The sequence below is a fragment of the Cyclopterus lumpus genome, chromosome 14, assembly GCF_009769545.1.
Source record: "Cyclopterus lumpus isolate fCycLum1 chromosome 14, fCycLum1.pri, whole genome shotgun sequence".
NCBI classification, from domain to species: Eukaryota; Metazoa; Chordata; class Actinopteri; order Perciformes; family Cyclopteridae; genus Cyclopterus; species Cyclopterus lumpus.
Genome location: NC_046979.1, coordinates 17202559 through 17219268, shown reverse-complemented (window position 1 = coordinate 17219268; position 16710 = coordinate 17202559). Strand labels below are relative to the sequence as shown.

At 43.3% G+C, this 16710-nt stretch overlaps 2 protein-coding genes across 2 annotated transcripts; one reads left to right on the top strand and one right to left on the bottom strand.

The window, feature by feature from the left end:
* The first annotated feature begins 6915 nt into the window (after nucleotides 1–6915).
* pcolcea (procollagen C-endopeptidase enhancer a) lies at nucleotides 6916–11540 on the top strand. Its single transcript, XM_034550128.1, has 9 exons — nucleotides 6916–7096; nucleotides 8835–8943; nucleotides 9038–9296; nucleotides 9857–9981; nucleotides 10101–10237; nucleotides 10331–10659; nucleotides 10756–10833; nucleotides 10912–11082; nucleotides 11188–11540. The coding sequence occupies exons 1-9, from the start codon at nucleotides 7008–7010 to the stop codon at nucleotides 11316–11318; spliced, it is 1428 nt and encodes a 475-aa protein (XP_034406019.1). The 5' UTR covers nucleotides 6916–7007; the 3' UTR covers nucleotides 11319–11540.
* Nucleotides 11541–12715: 1175 nt separating this feature from the next.
* Nucleotides 12716–16365, bottom strand: tmem88a (transmembrane protein 88 a). The gene is made up of 3 exons (XM_034550244.1): nucleotides 15821–16365; nucleotides 14273–14594; nucleotides 12716–13741 (listed from the first exon to the last, which is right to left on the bottom strand). Exons 2-3 carry the CDS (start codon nucleotides 14573–14575, stop codon nucleotides 13454–13456), a joined length of 591 nt encoding a protein of 196 aa, XP_034406135.1. The 5' UTR covers nucleotides 14576–14594; nucleotides 15821–16365; the 3' UTR covers nucleotides 12716–13453.
* Between the last annotated feature and the right edge of the window lie 345 nt (nucleotides 16366–16710).

Genomic DNA, 16710 nt, shown 5'->3' with positions numbered 1-16710 from the left:
GAGCTATAATTGTATTCAACAGAGGTTTTCTGAACTGTCACAAAATGGAGGACCTAAGTGACTACTGAAGGTCACGGGTGTCATGAGCCTGAGGGAGACGCACAGCGAATGGAACAGGAGAAGGTAGCTAATAATGGAAATGGTTACTTTTGACTTAAACATTAGAAAACCCAAAGTTTGGATGAGCCGGTGCCGCTTATGCAGCTTGTTACAATTGAATGCACTTGGCCTAAAATGAATAAAGTATTCATTGTAGATGGATTCCAGTGTCGTACACCTCGTGACAGATGACCAGCTTATGAGTCGGAAGGAAAGAAAACCAGCAGTCGCAAGTGAAAGATCTTTGAGCGATTCAGAGGAAAGCTCTCAAAAAACCAAGAGGACCAAGTGTCTCAGAGAAAGCATCGACCCCCTCCAAAGAATGCTCAGAAGAATCAGAGACACATTGAGTTGGGATGGATGAATTTCAGAGAACACACCAAAAAGGGAAGGGGAACCAGAAGAGGGAGTGTCCCGAAGGACACTGATTGAAAAGGGCCGCCATGTTGCTTTTTTCCAGGTGAGATCAATGCAGAGGGGAGTGTTAGCGTCGTTCACAATCGTCTGCATGGGAAGAGCCTTTGGAAGAATTCAGCCAACAACTTCTCTCGTTCTGGTAGATTTATTTCTCTGATCACAAGCAAAGTAAAGCGCTGATATTGCACAACTCTGCCCCAGAACTGGAAAAACCCGACCTTTACATACACAGATTCCGTCACAGGTTTGAATGCATCATCCCAACTTCTAATTTGTGCTGAACTATCAAGGAGGGGGATAATTCCATCTCCTCCTCTCTCTCCCCACAGAACTGAGCCCTGCAAGGCCAGTCCACGTCTTGGTTAGACTATTCGATGACATATGGGTGTGTTGCGATAAGGCGCTATCTATTCTCGAGAAGCAGACATTCCCAGACACAAATCTCATCTTCTATTTGTTATTCTGAACTGGAGTAGCCTGACAAAAGCATAACATTATGACAATGTATAAGAATTTATATTATCAGGAGCCTCACCAATTGATAGTATCACTCGGGGAACTGTATGAAAAGGCAAAATGACCTCGCATAAATGGAGGAAACACCTCTCCCTTTTCCTTAGATTTCACACTGGATCTTGTTCACAGGAAAGAGCATCACTGTCGGCTTCACACCACTTCAGGCAACGTGTGGGTAATGGACAAAAAGATTATAGCCAACAGGAACTGGACTGCCATAAGAGGTTCATGCCTTGTAGGTTTTCCATATGTATTATGAACTACAGCGACCTTGTTTACCTGACTAAGTGTCACAGCTTTCAACATGCTGTCATCATTTTTCAGCTGCTTTTTTGAACATTGTTTTCAGCTAAAATATTTCTTTAATTATGACAGTGGTGCTCTACCCTTCATTTTTTTTTAACAACAAATTAACCAAACAATGGTAGTACATTTCTGCAGAAAGGGGTACTTTATATGCACAGTTTGACATCGTAGACAATCTCTTGTCAAATAAAGCAGCACTAGTCCCAACGTTGTGCTGTATTTTATCACCTGAAGACGGTTGAGGGCCTTTTACATACTGCGTACTGCAGGAGGAAGCATCGAGCATCCTAATTTATTCTGAAATATACCTCCTTTCTCTTTGCACACAATTTAATCACATTTGAAATCGTGGCACCTTTTAAATGTTAATCTTTGGATGTTGTAACATTTGTGTACCTCTGGTGCCACCTTCAGGCCAACCTTCACTTCACTACTTTACTGTTGTTGCCTTGCGTGTTGCATAATAGATAGCAATGTGTTTTTCTCTCTATTTTTCATTAAGTGCTCTGTATTCCATATTCTTCCAATATGTTTTATTAAAGAAAAGGTGAATGATACCTTCCCCACCAGCACGGCTGTAGTTTAGTTACATTTGATGTTTGTCTTTCAAACTCAAAGCACTGCTTAATGAAATATTGATTCACTGGTTTGAAACATGGTAGCAGAATATGCCTTTGAAATTAATTTAAATTAATCTATGTTGATATGTGGGGACGCTTTAAAGCTGGATTGATTTTATTTTATTTTTTAAAGATCTCTACAAAGTCATCCAGATGACTCAGTGTACAGGAAGAGGTGCTTTAGAACCCGTTCACCGCATTAACGCAACACCATGAAGCTACAATAAATCTCACAATACAAAAGTGCCACTTTAGACGCTTGAGTGTTTTATTGAATGCAAGTTGGGAGACAACGTGTGCTCAGTGGGCCTCTGGGACGCTCGGGCTTTCGGCCCTTTTGTGCTTTCTTCCACATCCATTCGGTCGGGCACCAGGATTTCCAAAAAGGCACAAGCTGCACGATGATATCGAAAACCAGAAATAAGGGAAAGGGAAAAGGCAGTTAATCACATCTCCCAAAAAAAAACCAAAAAGTAGAGAGGCCAGAAGCAGGTGATTACCACAGTAGTTGAGGCAGCCATCTGGCCCCGAGTTGAAGGAGAGTGAGATGAGTTGATTGCAGGAAGGCGAGCAGGAACCGGGAGAGACGAGGACGTGACACTTATCCACTGAAACACAGAAGAGCACTTCTCTCCTGCTCTCTCGTCAACTCTCTGGAGCTACGTTGAGTTCCTCTCAAAGAAATGAATACATATTACTTACAATAGAGGGAGTACAATGAGTCATCTCTGAATTATTCAAATAAGTAATATTAAGAGTAGCAGGAATTGCTACGTCTGCTCTCCAGCTCGTCCTGTGAGCTTTTCTCCTATGTCGCCAAGGTAACCCTGGGCTGGTCTGGAGGCGGACGACTCAGGAGGAGGAGTAAGAGAAGAAAAGGATGAATAAATATAAAGAAAATATGGAACTAAACGATATGACACGGAGAACCAGTTTCACCAAACATGCATTATTTTCTCAGTCTTTATATGTTTTAGCTTATTCCAAGTGTTTTTCTTTTGGTGTCAGATTATTTAATCACCTTATTGTTTAAATAAGGATAAGCATGCTATACGGACAGATTGGGAATACAATAACACATTTCCTACTTTGTATTTACATTAGAGATTATTTAAGTCTCACTGTTTCCATGTCAGAAGCTCTAACTTACCTTCTTCGTCCACAGTGAACAGCAGCAGCTCAGGTGGTGGATTTAATTATTATTATTTAATTTTAATTATTTAGTAAAAGACAGATTGCCTTCCAGGAAATACAGGTATTGTAAATTGGGACTTGTTCAATCACCTTATTATTTAAATTTAGGGAAAGCATGCTCCATGGACAAACAGCCTGTAGGCTTCTGGCCTCCCTCACATATTATATTATTATTGATATATCTTTGTTGAATGTTCATTTGTTTGAGCTATTGCGTAACAGAAGCTCATACTCACTTTTTTCATCCAGAGTAAGATGAGTTAAGTTAAAAAATGGTTAATAGGGCAAATAATCTTCAACGTATTAAATATTACTAGTAATAATTAATTTGATATACTCTACCAGTTGAACCTGTGGAGAAAGATGTTCTCGAGGCTCATCATTTCGACTTTATAATTATGACTTGAATGTTTTTATTATCTCAGCTACATGATATTTTTTAATCTTTTCCTGTCAGAAATGTCTTTCCATACTTGAGCGATGGTTCCCAGTCTGTCGGAAACACGAGCCACCAGTGGGAGTCGCTTCCGGCCGCTTTTATTTTGAAGTGCACCAGTCGGCTCCACCGGGCAGGAAGACGCTTGCGTCCAGATATTGTCCGTCCTGCTCTTACGCCGCTAACTAACGTTACACGTTGAGTTCACAGTGCACACGTGTCATACACTCGACATGTTGAGCTGGCTCTTCACCATGAGGGCTCGGTGCAGCGGCCTGTGAGCGGGGTGTCCGTGCTTGGTGTGAAGGGCGTGGGTTCAGAGAACAGCTGACACATCGCGTCGCTGCCATTTCCCTCGTTTCTCTTTCTTCAGTCGCGTCGACGCTCCACGAGACCGGATACAGCAGCTCCTCCGCCCAACGCCGTAGTGTCCTGTGTTCACCACCAGGGGTCACCGTGGAGCTGCACGTTGAGAGCCCGCTCACAGACGTCTGCGCAGGGCAAGACGGCTGCTAATTTCACCATAAATCACGTCACGTGACGTCACTACATGTAAACATTTGAGTTGTCAACATGAAGAATAGAAAGCGCTGCACAAGCCTCAGACACACACCCCACCCTCATTGAGATTGTAGCTTAGCTGTTATCTGCTGGTATTCAACACTACTATACTGGCTATATTGAGCATGCAGTAAAAGGAGTGGGGGAAACTCTTTTTACTCTTTTTTTAAATGTATTTGTTCAAGTAAAAGTACATCACTGCAACAGCAATTCCTTTTCTTTTAATTATTTTCTTTTTTTTAGCCCATTACTCATCCTTATAGTTAACAAGTCACGCATATGACCGAGGATGTGCAACATTTCCACTTGGCTTTTTCATTTTTTTTTCTTAAATACGCTCCATATTTGTGTCTAATTGTTTCCATTGTGAAAGGCGTTTTACTTCTCCAGCTGTGCTATTGTCATTCCCACCCACGCGCTCGCTCACTGGCAGACGACGGTGTGTCTCCTGAGCGTCTGCCGTGAAAAGGTGAAGGAAGGCTCGCAGCTTTAAGTGCTCGCTTCACTTGAGCTGTTATTAGACAAACGGATGCGCCTGCAGCGGGTTTCAGGGTGCCAGCTATAAGATATCTCTTCAATGCAACATAACCCCCGCTAATGCCAAACGAGGTGCTGTGATCTCTTCAGCACATTGTCTGCACACTGAGCATACGATGTCACAATTTATCATGGAGTGCACAATGAAGTGTAGTGCTTGAGTACTTTGAGACAACTGGGTCAGAAAACATCGATGTTTCATACTTCCAGTTGTCCTCTCGGCTCCATCCGTAGGATCATCACTCCTCACCGAATCTTCATCTCGTGTTTCTAATTATTGCTGAGGTCACAATTTGGCCAGGGGGGTGGGGGGTCACTATACTGCATAATTCAAAAGACCGATCTTTTTTTTCCTCCATTTTATTCTTTCAACTGCGGGGGGACTACATTTGAGAGGAGCCACAATTACAGAGAACAGATGGTTCTAGGATTGTTGTGAAATCGAGCGTTTCGGTCTGACCACCTTCTCCAAATGGACTCGCACAACCGCACGCGTTCGTTTTAATTCTGTTTTCCCCCTCTCAAGCGTTGTAGAGGTTGTTTATTAATGTGAGGGATTATCTTTGACATAATAAGATAGTAATACCGATAATAATACAGTCATCTGTTGCCTCGGGGAGGCATGAACGTGTTCTAACTTCAGAGTTCTCGCCAAAAAACTACTTTCACTCTGTCCAAACGCCTCTGTGTCTGGTCTTTTTAAGTTTGTTGTTCTGTGTCTCTGGTCCCCCCCCCCCCCCCACCCACCCCCCACACACACACACGCACACTCCCACACACTCACGACTACTCATCTACTCCCCCACTGCTATTCCCTTGGACTCTCCAAAAGGAATGCACGTCCAGCTCGAAGGGTTTCGTCAGGGGTTATTGCAGAAACCTACACCCTTGGCTTGGGTTCTCGCTCAGTGTAAAGGTCGCTGTTACTCCCACGCGTAATGGCAGCGGTTGTGCGCGCTCAGACGCCGTCCGCCCCCCAGCAGACTCTGCACGTCATTGCATTCCTGCTTCTGCTGCCTCTTATCGGGGGACTTTGGGGTCAACTCAAACAGAGCAGAGCCCAGCCGGACCCAGGACGGCTCAAGTCTCCAGCTCACTATGAGCAGTTCATTCTCAAAGTCAAAAACAAAGACAAAACCAACAACGGCTGAGGTCGTGTGCCGCCACACGGGCCCCGGAGACGCAGCCTCTCCGTACCAACTCGGCCTTGTGTTGTTATGAGCTGTCCATCCTGCCCGCTGCAGACTCTGATGAAGGTGTTGCAGCTCTGTAGTCTGTAAAAGTGGCTGATTTTAGAGCAGCACTGAAACACCATCCCCTCCTCAGGCCTCAGTAATGTAGGCTAGAGGGCTCGCTCTTCAGTGAATCTCAACAGTGAAAGAATAACCCCCACACACCCCTCCCCTCCCCCCTCTAGAGTGTTATTCTTGCCTTGGTGGATTGCGGGGGCATATAAACGCTCTCTGGCTCAGATGCTTTGGAGCCAAAGGAGCCCCTGGGGCTTAGGGAAATACGGTAAGAGGAAAAAGATTGTTAGTTTTCTGACACTTCTTTGTCAAAATCCTTTATGGAGCTCCTTTTTGGAGCCTGAAAGTTTGTAAGCTCGATGGCTAAAGTTAATCATTCTATCAAGAAAAGAAAAAAAATCTGTTTTGTAATTTAAGCCATTTAAAGGTCTCCCACGCTGCTGTGGAATGTAAAGATTTATGGCCCTTCTAGTGGAGCATCCGGGGAGAGCCTCGGGCTCGGCACCCACCTGTGTGTGCACCCTCGTAATCAAGATGGACGCTGATGGATTCTACTGGCCCTCTTCACCACATTTACGCTTCTTTACCGTAAGTTTGAACCGCGCAGAGAACCAGGAACAGCTGCAGTAAACACTCGAACGTCCACAAAGCCTCAGCCACAACTTCTGACACTGCTTTCCCTCAGGACCTCTTTCCTAAATGCCCCCTCCGTTATATTGAAACCAGGGTTATTATGGTGGAACATCTGGCTCTGATTAGAGCCTTCACCACCCTCCCTTCCCACTCATGTCACACCCCCCCCCCCCCCCCCCCCCCCCCCCCCCCCCCCCCCCCCCCCACGGCTCTTCGTCACCACTGTCGTCCCCTTCAGCATCTCTCTCCGTCTCTCCAGCCCTTCTCGAACTTTCTCCCCCCCCCCCACCCCCCTTTTGATTCCTCCCCACTCATTCATTCACTCATTCTCTCCGCCCATCCTGAGCAAGTGGCCTCCCCCTATCCTCCACCTCCTTGCCTCCTGCTATCTCCCTTTTCCGCTACAGTTCAGCTTTGCTTTTACATGTGCAAGCTTGCATCATGGTGCCTGTGGACTGCATCTGGGGTCTCTCCTTGTTTCTGTCTCTGAGTTTAGGATGGACGAAGGCTCAGGAGACCAACTACACCAGGTGAGAACGATGTGTGTGTTTGAGAAGTCTAATCATCATTCATCTGAGCCCATTATTCGTCGTTTTGAAGAACTAATTGTGTTCACACGAGGCTGTAACTTGACGACTAAAATACTCTGAATTGTTTTCCGTTCCTGGAAGCAAATTCTTTCCAGCTCACTGTTTGATTGGGCACAGAGTTGTCCCGTTGGTTTGTTGGCTCGTGATGTGAGGCACGAGTCTGCAGTGGCCGAGCCGCCACAGATGTTAATGCTTTTAAATCCTGCCTATGTGGTCGAATCAGAACAACTTGGCTCTGGACCGCTTGGCTTTAATGAGCCTGCGTCTGACTCTGCTGGGGTTGTCTGAGATCTAGTTTATAGGATTTGTTCTTCTGCAATCTGAGTGTATGTTTACTTCTTTAGAACAAGGGGGCTGACAAATGTGTTTCTCACTTGCTCCCTTCTTGTGAAATCTCATGAATATTTTTGAACATGGATTTCTCGGTTGAGCCAAAGAAAATGCAGCGCCTCCAAGCCGGAAACTGTAAAAAAGCCCATAACCGACAACTTAATAATAACATGCATATTCTTATTTGCTGACAAGTACACAAATGGGTCTTATGTATCCCAGCTGGCAACAGCCTGACATTTGGTTTTCTGACATCCAGTGAGCTCTGTGAGTGTATTTAACCAAATGTGCAACAGCATTTAACCCAATAACAGCGTTAGAATCGTCTTTCAGCTGTAAAAAGTTCCTTTTTTTGTCCATGCTTCTTCATTCGTACAACTTTAAACAGCGACCCCCTGACATTTTAAACCATGGCACCCATCCAGAGTGGGGTTTTCCATCCAACACTTGTTAAATACTACGGCAATCATCAGTTATGAGCTGTGGCATAACTTCACAACACCGTATGGGGATTCTGATGTTTATTGGTTGGATTAAGTATAGTTAAAGTCTGTGTTGAAACGGTATAAACATTTTAATCACAGAAAGGAATCTTTAGTCTATCCATAACAGAAGCGCCAAAGTATGAACCTGGATGAACCTGGATTTAGTTTGGTTAACTTTGTATTGAGGTTGGCAGTACTTTACACTGATAGCTCATTGTTTCTCATGAGATAATTATTATAACATTGTTAATTAATCATTTTATTTTCTCAATTACAGTTTTTATTTATTTATTTAATTACAGATGACATTTCTTTAAATTTAATTAATTATTAATGTCTGTTTCTCTCAATGACACTTAAATTGTATGTCATGTTTTATTTCATGCCACTTTTCATGACCTCTCAACTACTCGCATGTCTCTCCCCCTCGACCACATTTAGCCACTTAGTTAGAGCAAGAACGATGCTAAAAGTTATTCTAAAGAAACGAGCCAGAGGAAAAAACACACACAGTGCACAGACACACTAACGAAGCCAGACACATATCAGAAATGCCACGGCTAACTCATTTGTGCAGTGCTAAACATGGCTTGGATTTGAAAATATCTAATATTGGCAAAGAAAATGTAAATACATTATCATTATCCTGTCGAGGTTAATAACTTTTGACTGATAAAGTCTTGTTTACTGATAAAGTCTTGTTTACTGACATGACACATTTTTTTCCAATTGGTCTGCAATGGCTCAGTGGCCAAGAGTAGTCAGAGTTTAAAGACCGTCCGTCGAGGGAAACCAGTCACAACACCACTGGTCCTGTCCATTGAACCCTCTCCTCCACTGTCTCACTGGGTCCTTCTTCACAGGCCCGTGTTCCACTGTGGAGGTGACCTGGTCACGGACTCGGGCTTCGTTGGCAGCGAGGGCTTCCCGAGCTTCTACAAACCCAACAGCAAATGCACATGGCGCATCACCGTGAGTCCCTTGGCCTGTAACATGTCGTAATACTGACTCTTTCCTCACTCCGTGTCTCCGTGTCTGACTCGTTCACAATCTCTCGGCTTTCCAGGTCCCAGAGGGAAACGTGGTCATGCTCTCGTTCCGCATTTTTGACCTGGAGGCTGACTCACAATGCCGCTACGACTATCTGGATGTTTATAACGGCCATTCCAACTTGGTGCAAAAACTAGGCCGCTTTTGTGGAACTTTCCGGCCGGGTGCTCTCATTTCGACCACAAACACCATCATGCTAGAGATGGTGTCCGATACAGAGACGCAGGGCAGAGGGTTTGTGGCGTATTTCAATGGAGCCAAACCATACGTCGATGGTATGTTGACGCATTATTTTTCAATTTGATTTTATTTCACGCACACAAATACGTCCACCCTCCAGAGGGCAGCAAGCATCACTGTGAAACACATGAAATAATGGGTTTCAGAGCTCAGTGGTGACCGAGAGGTCAAGGTGCGAACCATGAACTGTTACATTTATTGTTATCTCTGTCATGTCTGCTGTAATTAAATCATAACAAGCCAAAAATTGATAAAGAGGGAAAAGACTAGGTTACTTATACAACACTGATGCTATACGGAGGATAAAGGGGAAGGGGGGCAATTAGATTGCACAGGCCCCAAAGTTTCATGCCATGCCCCCTGAGTTTGCACAATGCATTTCCCTTATGCATACTTTTGACTCTGGGGAACTTTAATAGCTCGATTGAGAATACCAGCCCTTAATTGCGCAAGATCCTTAACTTTGACCGTGAACATTGTCGAGAAAAGGTTACCGAACAAAAGTTACCCAACAAAATGAGTTCACTGCATCCTTGTTAGAACGTGGTCTATGTTATCGTCGTTATGCTCATGGTGTGTGTCCGACTTGTTTCAGACCATCAGTTCTGTGGGGGGAAGATGACAAAAGCCCAGGGTGAGATCAAGACGCCCAACTGGCCTGACAAGAAATACCCTGCAGGGACCAGCTGCTCCTGGCTTATCACTGTGGAGCCGGATATGGTCTGCAGCACACTCCCTCCCAGCATGGAAACGTTTTACTTTCCAAAGTCTCCAACATGGAAAACAACAGTTTAAGTGATCATTTAAAGTCGTGTTTCTGTTTCTGTTTCGGGTGCCAGGTAATTCAGGTGAATTTTGACAAGTTCGTCCTGGAGGCTGACACCTATTGCCGGTTTGACTACGTGGCCTTCTTTAACGGCGGAGAGAAAGATGATTCACGGCTGATTGGAAGATACTGTGGCGATCAGGCCCCACAGTAAGTGGCAAGAGACCCCTAAAGGTGTCCGTTGGCCTTTACAATGATTTTAAAACCGACCAATCTTAACTTTCCACCCCGTCTCCTATCCAGGCCAATTACTACCAATGGCAACGTGCTGCTAGTCCAATTCGTGTCTGACCTCAGTGTGACATCTGATGGATTCCTCGCCCGCTACACCAGCGTCCAACGTGGTTCTCAGATACCAACAATGAACTCAGGAGCCGGTACGATGTCCATCCCCCCAATACCTGCAGTCAAACCTGCCGCCACCATAAAGCCACCGGTCCCCACCGCCAAATATGTCCGACCGGAGCCCACCGAGAGACCCAGACCAGTCAATCCCACCAGAGGCCGTGGACAGGGCGCCACGGGCCAGGACAGGAGGGTGCCCGTCACAAGGCCAACTGGAAAGAGGCCTGGTGGGTGAAGTTATGTGCACGCTGCACGTGTGTTTCAATGTGCGGAAGATGTATATCTAATGCTTATTTGTTTGGCATTCTTTGTGTTTTTTTCAGTCCCTCAAAATCCTCTGTGTGCCAAAGCCTGTAAAAGAGATGGAACCATCAAGACCAGTTTCTGTACCAGTGAATTTGGTGAGTTTCCTCCCACTCACATGATGCAACAAGTAACTAAAGCGATGCTGTGTTCTCACTGCGTTCTCCTTTTTGCAGTGATAACCGGGAAGGTGACCTCTCTTACCCCCGGGCCCCGCGGTACTGTTCTCATCAGCATCTCCCTCATTAAGGCCTACAAAGCAGGCCGACTAACCATCACGCAAGTCGGAAAGACCATGTCGGTGAAGCTGGTGTCACAGTGCAAGAAGTGCCCGTTGCTCCGCAGAGGTATCTTGGATTTACATACGCATACACCACAGATTATTAGCATTTCCCTTTACTCCAAAATATATATACTCATCACTCGTTCTGGTCCCTCTTCCTTTCCTATAGGTGCCAATTACATTATCATGGGTCAAGTGGATGAAAACGGACGTGGTACCCTGGTGCCTGGTGCATTCACAGCTCCATACAAAGCCCCACATGACAGATTATTAATGAATATCAACAACCAACCCTGTTAACCTCGCACTACTTTAAAGGCTGGGAAACTCAGATGCCCTGTCAAACACACAAATCCAGACATTACAATGTGAAATACAGATCTGTTAATGCACGATATTACAGTGAGAAATAACTCCAGTTTAATCCACCATTGTTAAAGGAATACAAATGATTTATTCAAACACCTGCCAAACCTAATGTTTGTAATTTATACATGAATAAAGGTTTTATATCTCTTTCAACTGGTTTAGCTGCATACTTATTCATAACTTTGCAGCTCAAACTCTCTCCAACTCTCTGTTTCCACCTAGTGGTTTTAAGGGGTAATAGCACCTAAACTAAACTATTGCTAATCCTCCACGTGTTTCTTTCCAAAGTAGGTCTAGAGTTAAAATCCTTGGACATGAGTTGACCATTCGTCATGTAGTCTACCATCAATGTGTCAAGTCGGACGTGGAGATTAATGAATGTTTGCTTGAGTTTTAATAAATGAATCTTTTAGCATCAGAGGTCAAATGAGAACAATGAAATATCTCAAATTTCCTAATCTGAGTGTTACGAGATCTCGATACAAAAAAAGCTCTCTTTCTTCCAGAGCTGCTCTTTATTTGGTATCTTTCATGACCTGAAGACCTGCGCAAGATGGTCTGGGATCAGCTCTGAGCCGTTTTGTAAGGGAATAAGCAGATGAGGAAGATTTATTAATTAATTAATGTTACTATGGTCCACACTGTTAGGAAATTCAGACCTGAATAACACAAAGTGAACGAATTACAGATACAACATTATACTTAATGATATTGCAGAGCCATCTAACTATGAATACTACTACAACTGTAAATTACTCCATCAAATTATATAAATCTTTTACAATTTTGAGCAGAAATGTCACAACTGTATCTGTTATTGTAAATTGTAATGTGAAAAGTATTACAAAATACATCTAATACTACCGACATCTCAGTAAACGCGTGTCTCCTGGACAAACACTAGGGCCAGACTTCCATATTCATAACATTTATGGCTGGACATAAATATCCCTCACATTAATGACTTCTCACAAAATAGAATCTTTATTTAACTGTATATATTTTCCAAGAAGAAGATTCAAAATAAATACTTTTAGTTTTGCTTAGTGAAACTAATGTGCATACCCGCTGAGTCAATGTATGTTACTACACTTTACTACACTTTACTACACTTGGCTTTTACTTGGCTTATAGTGACTTTTTTTATACTGACTATAATATTCTCAAACCTTTTAATGACTTTCTTTCGCAAAATCTTACTAATAATTTTTTCAACATATTAAACTAACATTTCTTCATGAAATCTTTATTACTTTTTTGACATAATATACACTTTTCTCGAAATACTATCATGTAACTTTTTGGACTTTTTTAAATAACTATACTATGAACTACTTTGAAATTCTATATAGCATGATTTTTTTCATGATATTATTCTGAACCTTTTTAATGACTTTTTGGACATACCTATTACTTATACAGTTATAACACAGATTTGTGTACATACTATAGATTTTTATATGGCAAAAATATATATTATAACATTTCTATGACATTTTTTCATCATACTATGCCATTATGCCATGCCTTTTCATGCCATGTTATCCCATTACTGGAATTTTCCATTCTGCATTTTATTGGCATGATATGATAATTAAAGATCAAAGTAATTCAATTATTTATCTCTTTACCCTATTCAGTGCACTTCTTTACTTCTTTAAACGTTATCTTCTTTTCTTAAATGAAGTTCACATTCAGGTGTCTCTGTAAACCAACAAAGCAACCGGTCGAGTGACACTTTATTGTAAAAAGAAGGTATAAAATACAATCAAAACATTGAAATAGCATATAAAAACCAATATGGACTTCCAAACAATCACTATAAATCATGAAATATGTTGGCTGTTTGCAATGGCTTTAGAAATAGAAGAAAACTATGGTAATTTGCATAAAACATACCCAGACTCAAACAACCCAATGCTCATCATTAAAAAGAGATACACTAACACCCATACACAATCCTCCTCTCCTCTCCTCTCCTCTCCTCTCCTCTCCTCTCCTCTCCTCTCCTCTCCTCTCCTCTCCTCTCCTCTCCTCTCCTCTCCTCTCCTCTCCTCTCCTCTCTCCTACACCCATACGCTGCCCTTCCCCTCCTGCTCTGAAGTGCCCTGCCGGCCACAGCATCCTCCTGCGTCGGCCCTCCGGTGGCGAGAGGCAGGAAGGTTCTTGTAGACAGCGCGGCTGTAGGGAATGAAACACATTCCCAGCTGGAGGTGGCGGGCCAGGCGACAGTAGGCAGCGAGTGCCAGGACCAGCAGAGGGGTGAGCAACAGGAATCCCACCACCAGCAGAGCCACGCAGCCGGCGTCGTCCAGCATGTCTGAGCAGTACAGAGATGTGCCATGGGGCTGCACCTGGAGAGCAAGAGGAGGAGGAAATGGATGAGTAATGGGGCATGGATGCAAACATTAAGAAGTATGGGGGAGGCACGCACACATGCACACGCAAAACTGTTCGGTATGTTGACAGTGGAAAAGTGAGTAATTAAGTGTACTGAAAAGAATTCAGTACGCGCAACATATGCAGGATTTGTGAGTGTGCCGGTGGTTCACTGCTGTCCCATAGTGCACAAAGGAACTCAGGCACAGCTGCAACAATAAATGTAGTTAAGCTCCAGGAAGATTAAGTAGGATCACGGAAAACAGTGTCAAATGTCTGGAAAAACATATTTGAAAATCCCAGTTTGATTGATAGATCATTTCCCTTTTCGTACAAACGTTTTCTTCTATAAAACTTTAGAATCATTTAATTTACTAATAGTACGTTGAATGGAGTTGGACACAGCACCGGTGTGACCCACTACTTTTCAATCTGTATGCTCTCACACTTCTGTCAGTCAAAAAAAAGAAAAAAAGAAAATAAAGATTTCCATAAATGGTTGTCACCGTGGAGTGGCAGAGGAAGCCAAATATGATCATGGCCAAAGCTGGGGTGAGGATGGTGCCAAAGATGATGCTGGCCAGCCCGCCATTGATCAGCGCTATGATCATATTCTGTGCAGTGACCAGCACAGAGCACGCCCAGCAGTCCAGAGAGCCCCTCAACTCCAGAGGGGTGTCGGCAGCATCGCTGCCCCCCAGAGAGTACGGGGGCGGCACCACGACCCCTGAGCCCACTCTGAGGGGGGAGCCTGGCTCAGAATGGGCCTGCTCCGTCTTCTCCAGCGTCCCGTTCCGCGACAGACTCATCTTTCCTTTGTGGTCGATGCTGCAGGAAAGAAACACAGTTTTAGGTCAGTAGCTTAACGTAATTATTAAATCTATTAATCTACTATTATTCTGAATTTTGGTGGCTGTGACCCTGCTGTTGGGTCTGAACGTGTACACTTGGGGGAAATCACAATAGCACAATATTGGGATGCTTTTTTTTTCAAAGTCTTTTAATCGTCAGCACTTTGTTGAAAAAAAGATATCTAAAAACTTGTATATCTATTTTTCTGTTTCACTAATTTCTTCTCTTCCGCGTAGGCCCTGAATTATTCAGTACATCCACTAATATCATTGAAAGCCAAAAGAATGTTAATCTGTGAAATAATGGGTTCCTTAAATAATGTGCTGAAAGGTGTGGAAAGTCAACACAGATAACTACACGGCTCTAAGTGCGAGGAAATGGGGCTCCACTGACCACACCTCCAAACTCCAGGATAACCCGACCCAGAACAATGAGCCAGGAACAGCTGGAAAACTAAAATAATCCCACTAATCACTCATGGTAGTGTGAGGAAGAAAAACGTTGTGACTTTATTGTTCAAAGAACTAATACAGTGGTACTACCTCTTTTTTTTTAAAACATCAATGGTAGAGCATACGCTTTTGTTTCCATGTCTCGTTTCACTTTTATTTGGTAAACTCAGCGATGAATAAATGACAGGGGCATGTTCCATTTCCTTCTGTTCTTGAGTGTGTTAGCAGCTATTGTTACTACTGTTATCACGACAATACACACAAGCACGAGTTCATCATCTGTCAGCATCATTCAAGTATTGAAGTTACTCAATCACTAAATTCATAGGATCCTACCATTGTCGGCTCACTTGTTTGTCATGCTGCATAAAGAGAAAATCTACAATAAAACATGATTCATGCACATTATGAGTTTAGACCCTCTTTTGTTTTTAGACCGTATGTCTTTTAATGGTATAGTGTTTTTTTTTAGATTGCATAAATAGCAATACTAAGAATTAGATCTTATTTTAAAGGTTTCCTAGGTTTCCTTTTTTTTCTTGATCAACTTCAGATATCAAAAATAACTCTCCATAATCACAGAATAATATTACAGAGGAAACATCGTCAGGATGTTCCTTCCCAATGATTTACTGCTGGGCATGAAAGTAAACTGAACCCCTTTGTTAGGGGCGGGATTAGCATTTTTCTGTTTTTTCAACATGTTTTTTATTCAAAAAAAGAAATGGTGACATTGTTTCTTGTACTCACTGTGCTATATCCTGAGGATGTGTCCTCCTGCGGCTCTATGGTGGCAGCAGATGATGAAACTCTGAAAGACCTTGAGAGCGGTGAGTGGTCAGAGACAAAGAGAATTTCAAGAATTTCCTCCTGATGACCGTCTTCCCTGTTTGAAACCCCCAGATCTCGAGAGTGGGATCCGAGTGAAGTTCCTACTACTTAACTGAATCTAAAATTCGTTTGTGTGCTGGCCTATTTCCAAAGATATCAACAGCTATTTGCTCACTTTTATGAATCCAAACTTCTCATTGAGACCTCCTGTAGAGTGGGCAAAAAAAGAGCTCTGCAAACTTGAGGCAAATGCTGCTTTCCCACTGGCTTCAGCGCTTCCTTCCCTGACATTCTGTTTCCTCACTCCGACTCCAGTTTGAGATATGATTGAATGCGTAAGTGGTTACGAGTGTACGCATGTGTGTGTGTGTGTGTGTGAGAGAGAGAGAGAGTGTATCCTGTGTTGCATGTGAAGGCACAGAAAAAGGCTGGGCTGTGTTAAAGGCTGCTGTTAATGTCTGGCCAGGGGAGCAGTGGAGGGTTTCTGTGATAACCCCTAAAAAAGGGGGAGGGAGGAAGAGTGTTTATTTGGACAGATTAGAGGAGTCAGGGTATATGCTGCCCAATCCCCAACACTTTACACCCTCACGGAGCACTTTCTCTACTCCACTGTCAAACACTGATAAGGTGGGTTTCAAAATTAAAAACAACTGAGTTGGTTTTATGTTGCCGTTCATACACAAATAGTAAATCACAAACTGCCAGTATAACCCCTTTTTTGTGGATTTTAGACCGGCTGTTACATAAGATATGGGCCATGCTACACTGCATCACACTGCACTACTGAGGAGGGTGTGGACAATAAGACT